This window comes from Cyprinodon tularosa, unplaced genomic scaffold (genome assembly GCF_016077235.1).
Source record: "Cyprinodon tularosa strain WSP-4 unplaced genomic scaffold, ASM1607723v1 ctg478, whole genome shotgun sequence".
NCBI classification, from domain to species: Eukaryota; Metazoa; Chordata; class Actinopteri; order Cyprinodontiformes; family Cyprinodontidae; genus Cyprinodon; species Cyprinodon tularosa.
The window spans coordinates 81753-91117 of NW_024039205.1; the positions used below are offsets into that span (position 1 = coordinate 81753).

The 9365-nt window shown below is 36.5% G+C and overlaps 1 protein-coding gene across 1 annotated transcript; it reads left to right on the forward strand.

The window, feature by feature from the left end:
* Positions 1-4578: 4578 nt before the first annotated feature.
* LOC119794384 (gamma-interferon-inducible lysosomal thiol reductase-like) lies at positions 4579-6491 on the forward strand. Its single transcript, XM_038301917.1, has 7 exons — positions 4579-4802; positions 5144-5332; positions 5631-5702; positions 5773-5865; positions 5932-6084; positions 6177-6245; positions 6372-6491. The coding sequence occupies exons 1-7, from the start codon at positions 4665-4667 to the stop codon at positions 6438-6440; spliced, it is 783 nt and encodes a 260-aa protein (XP_038157845.1). The 5' UTR covers positions 4579-4664; the 3' UTR covers positions 6441-6491.
* The last annotated feature ends 2874 nt before the right edge of the window (positions 6492-9365 follow it).

Here is a 9365-nt window from a genome sequence, read left to right on the forward strand (position 1 = left end):
TTCATGCAATAGGTCCCACCAAATTAGTGCATATACTGAACTGTACGTGGACATACTTTACAGTGGAATTAATTTTCTGGTGTAAGTGATAATCATCATCATACAACAGAAATAAATCATTGTTAAAATCCTCAGTACTACCTGTACATCACCTAAAAGAAGCTTTGGATAAATTACATTTTTCAGGAAAGGTTTTTTTTCTTACTTGCTTGGTTGCTAAACGGAATTGTCATGTGAAAGGTTAGAGATGTGTTCTTACCCAGCGATGTAAGTAGGTGGAAAGTACAATGGTTGGAGTTTGGAATGTATCTGGTAAAGAAGTTGATTTTGAGAATAAAGTAGTCAGCAGGTTCAATTTTTGCATTTATATTACTCTGAATGCAGCACTTGGTCTTTGCTTCAGAACGTTCTTCCATGCCATAACACATGGTCTCTTGCAGCAATGTTTTAATTATTTTTTTCTTTTCTTTTAGTTAAAAAGAGTGTAGCATTGTAGAATATTCATTTTGCAGGTACTCTGAGCTGTGCGTATAATTTAATACCATCTTTAATTTCTGTCTCACATTCTAAACTCTGTGTTAAAATAATGTTTCTTTAACCTTGTCATTTTCTTTCCTTTGTGGATGCCTAAAAATGTTTTTTTTTCATTAATGGAATTTAGCATAAATAAACAACCTGTTGTTTTTGAAAGAAATCCTGTTACTGTAAATGTTGATTTTCTGCATTAATTATGCAACACCACGCATCTTGTTAAAAAACTGTGTTTATTATATTTTTTACAGAAACCCTTTCGGAAGAAACTGTGTTTTTAAGTTTTCTTTTTTATTGGTGTAATACCTGACTTTACCCAACTGAAAAAAATCTGTTGAAGTAAGCACTTTCAATTCTGAAATAAATTTGAAATGGTTTATTAAGTGGTTCTTTTCATTCAGACATATTTAACCGTTTAAATCTCTAGAAGCCAATTGCATCAAACACAAGATAATAAACAAATTTAAAAAAGCTTTTTATGAGCTTTATAACTATCAAACACCCCTATCATTTACTTGTGTTTTTGTTTATAGCAGAGCCAGGCATATTCTTAGTTATTTTTTTAGTTTAAGATGAGCAGAACTTGTAACTTATTCTTGCTGGTTGAGTTCTATCAAATCTTTGAAAATGATTTTATCAATCTGAAAAAGCTGTTAAGAGAAAGAAATATATCTTTAGAGTTCAAAAGTGGTAAAAGTATGATTTGAATTCAACCCATCGCTCAGGACGCAATGTGCTGCCACACTGAATGATGTAAAGCAGGGGTGTCAAACTGGTTCCACAAAGGGCCGTCTGGCTGCAGGTTTTCTTTCTAATCAAGCAATAGCACACCAGACTCCAGTCATCGCATCAAGTCATCATGTTAAGACTGGACTCACTTGATGAGATGACTCCCCTCAAAGCCAAATATGCAGCTAGAAACAACCAGCATTAGTTCTGGTTTAACACTTTTTCTCTCACCTAATCAGATCCTGGAGGATAACAGGAATAGAAAATCGCCGGCCTTCAATATCATCACCAGAACTGAAAATTCCTTGCAAGGCTGAAATAAAAGAATCAGAATTACTTCTGCAACACAGAGTACCAGGCAGGATTTTAAAATAAATAATGCAATACATTATATGACTGTTTTCAAAACTGCTCCCTGTGACAAAGTTACCAGCCGCTACAGCCAGGAGAGTGATAGAGATGACGTAGATTCCTGTGAACACAGTGAATATCCTGGCCACTTATCCTGATAATCCATTTGCACCTGAAAATAGAACACAACATGCAAATATGGGAATTTAATCTGGTGCCTTAGTAGTAGACAACATAGTATAACAGTTAAAGTTTGTCCAAGTCAGAATTGAATCTCAATTAAGTCAAAATCTCAGAAAACTTGAGAGCCAAGCCTAACGCTGTAAGAGGGAAGTTAACAACATAGTGGATATGTATGATTAAAAATAATGGAATAGTAATGCAACATAGAGACACCAACCACTGGCATTATAAGTAACCATTTTGTCTTGCGATCTGTAGATCTATAATAAAAATGAAAACATGACTGGAAAATGAAAACATGATACCTTAGCACATCCCAAAATGGGCAGAAAAAGTCATAAAAAGCTTATCTAATTTAACTGTCTCAAAAAAAACAATTTAAAATTATAAGAAGGAACTGCAGAATTAAAGAAAAAAACTACAAATGGCGCCCCTAAGTTGTCAAAATGATAGCTGCAGTGAGTAAATGAGAAATTAAATCAGTAATTTTAGAAAAGAGCACAGGAAGATGGTGAAGACGGTGTCTTTGGTTAAAACTAAAGAAAAGTTGGCATAAAGATTGAATTGGATGAGAAAAATAAAGGAAACAATAATATCCTAATAATTTTTTTTCCATACGTGATCAAATGATTTAAAAGAAAAATTGCTCTCTTAAAAAAAAAATAGAGCAGAACAAATGTTATTGTTGGGCAGTTGTGTTTCAACAGTTAAGTGACCTCTTAAAAACAACCAGAATAAGATGTTAAATGGCACCTGTATAAATTCACACCTCAGTGCTTACTTGATTTTATCGGAGCGTCTGGAAAACTGGATTGGCCTTTCTGGCACAGCACTAGACTGGTTTAAATCCTACCTGAAGGGCAGGGACTTTGATATGTCAGCAGGGAACTTTAAATCAGAGAGCAGAAAAAAAATTACATTTGGGGTTCCTCAAGGCTCCGTTCAGGGGCCCCTGCTATTCAACATCATACACCCCTTAGCTCAAATTATACAACATCAGCTATGATAGCTATGCAGACAACAAAAACAGCTTTACATCCCAATGTCACCAGGTGCCTATGAACCCATCAGAGGGTTGACTAGATGCTTAGAATAGATCAATATGTGGATGCACCATAATTTTCTACAACTGAATAAAAACAAAACTGAGGTAATAATCTTCGGACCACAGAAGGAGAGATCCAGAGTTAGCTCACAGCTTCAGCTACTAAAACTAGAAACCACTGATTATGGCCAAAATCTTGGCGTCATGATGGACTCAGACCTGAACCTTCAGAGACCCATAAAGGCAGATACTAATTCAGCCTTTTACTACCTGAAGAACATTTTCAGGATTAAAGGACTAATGTCCAAGTAAGATCTAGAAAAAACTCATACATGCATTTAGTTTTATTACAATTTTTCTACGGAAACAGTGGCTTCATAGGTTTGCCTTAAAGTCCACCAAACAGCTGCAGCTGATCCAAAACGCTGCTGCCCATGTTCTCACTAGAACTAACAAAGTAGATCACATTAGCCTGGTTCTGAAGTCCTTAAACTGGTTCCCCGTAGCTCAGAGAATAGTGTTTAAAATCCATCTGTTAGTCTATAAATCAGTGAATGGATCAGCACCTAAATACATAACAGATCTGTTGTCGGTATATCAACCTCCCACACTAATCAGGTCTTCTAGTTACAGCCTACTCTTTACACCCAGGAACTAGAACCAAATATAGAGAAGCAGCATTTAGTACCTATGCTCCACCGATCTGGAACAAACTCCCAGTAGACTGTAAAAGTGCTTAAAGTCTGAGATCTTAAAGTCAAAGTTAAAACCCATTTGTTTAGAACTGTCTTCAACTGTTGAAGTTAAACTGTTAACTGTAAATTATTAGTATTTAAAGGTTGTGGTTCAGCTGTTTAATTTGTTTTATTATCTGCTCTTATCATGTTAATCCTTTTTTTTTTTTATTCTGCTTTAATTTTTTTTCTATTTTATTCTTAATTCATGTAAAGCTCTTTAGATTTTCATTATACTGATTTCTGCAGTACAAATAAATTTGCCTGTCACCAAATACAAGGAAGAAACTGGTAGCTACATCATTTACAATATGATAAATGCAAATGGACATAAAATAAAGACCTCTGGTCCAGAGTACTATTCTTATTTGTGAAGGCACCACAAGAGGCCTAATTTAATAAGAAACAGTTAATAAATCAAGCCAGTTGGAATCAAACCAAAATCAATTTAACTTATATGTCAGGTATATATGTCAAAATGTTGCTATGATAAAAAAAAAAAAAAAGTATAAGAATAAACACAATGGGAGCTCTTTTATTATGCTTTCAGGGATCTTTAGAGAGGCTTCTTTCTGCATTACATTAAATGGGCTTAAAAAATATTTTATTTAAAGAAAAGAAAAACTTTTTCAGTAAGTCTAAATATTAAAAAAAAATGTGAATAACTTCCCTTCAAAAGTCCTTTGAATTTAACAATTGATATATTTTATTGCAATATTTTCAATAATTCTAATAAATGCAAAACATGAATGAGATCAAACAGCAAAAGTTATTTCTGGTCAGTCTACATGTTATAATTTTAAGATAAATTCAGCATGATCTTTCTTTAATTTGAAAACCACATTTCCAAAGAGGAACTTTGATTCTAATCTCAGCGTAATGTACAAATCAGTTAAAGAGTATAAAGATTTACATGAAAGCTTGTAGGCACACGATGGATGTGGAACACCTGGTGTTCATCAGCTGATGATGATGATGGGGTTGATTAAAGCAGCTCTTCAGAGGAGGAGTCTCTCAGTCTTCTCTGGCCGTCTGTCTTAGAAGAGCTGTGTGGAACTTTTTATTTTTTCCAACCCCTGCTAAGAATCACAATGGTGATCTTCCTGCTTGCTGCGGTTTTCCTCATCTCTACAGACCATAGAAGTTTTGGGCTCTCTCATCCCAAACCAGCCTGCCGTTACCCTCCGTCTCAATGGTGTCGATCTCTGGAGATTGCCATTGAATGCAAGGTGAGTACAGACTGCAGAGGATTAGAAAATAAAATATTTCTTTTTGTAAACTTAAGCTGAGATGTGTCAAAGCTAGGTGTTTAGATGCCAAATACAAAGATTTATAATGTGCAGCAGTTTTTTTCCAAAAAATATAAGCTATAATGTTAGCTTCTAATAATCCTGTTTACAGCTGTGATGAAGTATCTTGTGGTCTAAGCTCAAATTAAAGTCATGCTTCATAAATTGGGGACTGATGGCTCTTCATGTGACTAGAGCTGCTCTGGCTTAAATAAGCCAAACTTGCTGAGCTTTAGAGATGGGTGAAAGTGTGTCACATTTTTATTTTTTTTTCTCCTTAGGTCCAGAAGCAGTGCATGGAGCTCGGTGCCATAAAGCCAAACCAGACTGTTCCTCGTGTCGCCCTCACCCTGTACTATGAGACCCTCTGTCCAGATTGCAGATCCTTCATCACCAAACAGCTGTTCCCCACCTGGACAATGCTTCAGGACATCATGTCCCTAACGTTGGTTCCTTACGGCAATGCCAAGGTACACCTGTCACCCTTCAAACATAACTGGAGCGCAATGAACTATGTTTGAAGGGGATTTTGGAAATCCTGGTTCTCCAGGTCCAGTGTTGTCATAAAGGTTTTTATGTTTGACTTTACCTAAATTGGCTAAACTGGTCATTAGTGGGCTTGTGTGACACTGAGTATAGCTTCAGGAGAAGTTGGTTTGTCATGGAGCAGGAATTAATCCAAAATGTGCATAATGGTCGCCCTAAAGGAGCAAGCTTTCTTGCTGCTTTCAAAGTGCAACTAAAATATAAGAAATTATTTTTCAACAGGAAACACTATCTGCAAACAGTCCCTTCACTTGTCAACATGGAGAACCAGAATGCAGAGGAAATATGATTCAGGTTTGATAATAAATTAAAGTATCTTGTGCCGATTTATGCAGAGGCTTAAAACCATGTCTCTCTCCTTCAGGCCTGCATCATCCATTTGACTGAAACATCCCTGGCCTTTCAGATAATCCACTGCATGGAGTCTGCTTCAAATGTCCTCAATGCTGCAGAGCCAGTGAGTGTCTTTTATTCTGTGGGTTTATTTAAATTTAAAACTGACTTTTTTTTTTCTCTCCTTTAGTGTCTCCAGCTGTATGCTCCCTCTGTGTCCTGGGCCACGGTTGATGCATGTGTGACCGGACGTCTGGGTTACAGGCTGATGCATGACTATGCTGTCATGACCAGAGCTCTGAATCCAGCCCATACTCATGTTCCTTGGGTCACATTTAATGGGGTGAGACCTTAAGCGTTAGATGGTCACAGTGAAGGTCTTGACTTTTTTTTCTTCAAAGAAAGAAATGGTAATGGGCCACTTTTGTGCTGCAGGAGTACACCGAAGAGAACGAAGCCAAGGCGGCATCATCCCTGTTTCATTTGGTCTGTGAGCTCTACAAGGCAAGTTTCACTCTGGCATCTGTAAAACTGACAAATGTGGTGGGGTGTTGGTGAATCACACTGGCTGGCAAGAACCTCAGTCCTGTAACTTCCTAATTTTTCCCCCAACTCTCTGACCATCCACAGGGAGTGAAGCCTCCTGCCTGCACCGGAGCCCCAGTCAAACTGAGCAAAAGTGGCTGCTTGATGGAATAAAAGAATTGTCATTTGTTCCTTAAATGACTAAACAATAAAATCATAACCAAATGCCCTAGTCTGACTTGCTGTAAAGAAGTTTAGAATGCGTGCTTTTAGCTACACAGAATTTCTTTATTTTTTTATTTTTATTTTTTTTTTTTTAAGCCATGATGATGGTCTAGAATCTGGGTCAATCTATAAGCCTGAGGTGAACACAAAAGTTGCACTTCCAAGTACTGTAAGTCTGCGAAAAAGCAAAATTTTTATTTTTTTTTTTTGAATCCCCCTTATTTTTCAATTGTCCTAAATGTGATTTTAGCTCAACTTATATTCAGGGTTTGTACAGGAATGAGTAACTCTAATTTAGTGATTAGAAATTTTAATGCCATCAAGTACCCATGACTGTTATAACGGCAAAATCCTTCATCTTTACCCTGACAGGCTGCATCCCTGTCCTGAAATTCCTCGTTATCACTTTTGCCTCGAGCTTCCTTTCCAAACATCTGGCTTTATGATCAACCAGAAGCGGTTCCACACAAACAGGCAGAGCCAGTTAAATCTGATTATAGCTGACTAAACTGTTATAAACTTTTTTTTTTTAGAAATTCTTCAAATGCCACAATCACATTTAATGAATTTTAAATGCCAATGAAGTCATTATTTTTTTTAATCTGTGGAAACCCTGATATTGAAAAGTAACAGGAAAAAACAAGCAAACCCTTTGAGGCTGTTCTATTGGCTGGAATGCTTGAGAAGATGATCCGACTCTGTTCTGAGAGCAGAAAAAATCCACAAGCAAAGCCAGCAGGTGTAAGAGCCTCTGACCTGAGCAGAGACTGGTTTGTGTGCAAGGAAAGCAAAGAAGAGAAAATATCTGTGCAAGAAGCATTAGATTTGAGAGCAGAAACAAGGGAGTATATGAGAGTTTTGGCAGAAAAATCCTCCATAGTTTCCCCCCTCCTGGATAGCCAATTAAAAGGCTTTTGCTGAACTGCAATCAGCTGTACTGAAACCTTGAAAACCTGGGGGACTGACTCTTGACATGGTACTAATGGGTCGCATGATGACCCCCTGCGATATCACTTTGCCCTGTTTTTTTTTTTTTTTTTAACCCTTGTGTAGCTGAATTTCCCTTGTAAAAAAAATATTATTCTACATCCTTTAAGGAAAAAATTGTGTTCAAGAATGTTTATAAATTTCCATATCATTTATTGGCATTTTTCACAACACCCTGAACTTCCGAGAATCTTTTGGCTTCAAATGCAAAATAAAAATAGTTCATTTCTTTGACAAAAACAAACATTGGAGTGGCAGACGAGTTCATACAAGTAAAGCATACTTGTTTTTAGGCTCCGGAACATAAAATCAGTTCTTACAGTACTTTTGACACATTTAAAGAATAAATATCTTTAGACATTTGCACAACACAGAGACTGAAAGACTGCATGAACATGTATGAAGGCAGTATCAGCATTGAAACCGAAGGCAGGGATTTCCCTGCCATCTAACACACCTAACACTGAGTGGCGCTGTTGTCCACCCTGTGTTAAACCATGGTGCTGAATTCAACTAGATGACCTGACACCTCAGACTTGGAAGGGCGGGTCTAAAAATACAAGTTTAGAAGAATGCATGATGAGAATGACACCAGGGAATCATTTTTAAAAAGTTCATCAGACAAGTATTTGTGTCCGTAGCACATGGAGCCACTGAACAACTGTTGTCCTTGGTTGGAGTTACGGTTTTAGTAGGATAATGCTGACGAACCTATAAATCTAATGCTTTGCTTTTTGGGACGTCTTTCTTGTCATTGGTAATTTTTGCACAGATAGGGATGGAAGGAAACTTAAGGAAGAGATGGAAAAATCCCACAATTTTTGAAGTTTGTCGTAGCAGTCAACAAAACGCTGGGCGATTCTCGTGCTTCCTTCATGTCAAACATTCTTATAGTTGAAATCCTGTGTAAATGTCTGAGGGTCAGCATCCAGCAAAAAGAAAACAGCACAAAGGGTCTTTAACACAAGGCTCAGTCATGTAATGCTGATTGATAAAGCTTACTACCTAAAAATTGAAATACTGTTAGACTAGTGTTTCCTACAACTGCCTAACCAGGAAGCAAAGTATCTTTTGTAGTGCTAGCTAACCGCCTGGTGTCTCTACCGGCTCTAGACTTGATGCCTACTTGGTACAGAAAGAGATGAAAGTCATGAAACGCCTGAAACCACAAACATTCTCAGCTATCGGGGTTAGCAGAGGGCTGTTCTCTATGCTGCACAAAAACCTATGAAAACGCCTTTAAATACTGTTAACATGTTTGTAAAAACTAACACTTATAAAGTTAATGACTTTGATACAATCATCTGTTTAAAATCTCTAGTGTAAAAATGTACAGCTTTGTAGGCTGGCAGGGGTTTTGTGAGTTTTCAAAACTTGTGGCAAAACCAACTTCCTAGTCAGGCAGGTTAGAGCCTGATGGGAAACAACCAAAAACATTTGGGACTCTGTTTAAAATGTTAACGAACACAGATTTCACTGATTTTATTACAAACATAAACCCATATTTTAAAGGTGCATCTTAAGATGAAATATCAATATTTTGATCTCTTTTAATAGTTTAATTATCAATAGAACCTATTATATTATTGAATTACAGCACATAAAGACAGAGGAACATATTCCAAGCGTTTATTCCAGGTAATTCCAATTCTTTTCTCCGTTTTCCATGCTCTAACACTTGAATATGGCACTCTTTAAACAACCAGATTGTTCAGTTATAACCTTTGATTGTCTAACAATACAGTTTTTCTTTATATTAAAACTCATTATTGTTCTGACATAATATTGTATTTTTTAAAAGCGGAATTTTGGTTTTGTTTTTAACATATAACAATACATACAAACTTAAGAGAAATAAATACCAGTAGTATAACTATATGTATTTAA

What these genes read in the sequence shown, in the direction of transcription:
- LOC119794384 (XM_038301917.1), top strand. Translation starts at nt 4,665, where the DNA reads ATGGTGATCTTCCTGCTTGCTGCGGTTTTCCTCATCTCTACAGACCAT. An exon ending in GCAGAGGAAATATGATTCAG is followed by an intron (nt 5,703 to 5,772) that starts GTTTGATAATAA and finishes TCTCTCCTTCAG; the next exon opens with GCCTGCATCATCCATTTGAC. An exon ending in CTTGGGTCACATTTAATGGG is followed by an intron (nt 6,085 to 6,176) that starts GTGAGACCTTAA and finishes TTTGTGCTGCAG; the next exon opens with GAGTACACCGAAGAGAACGA.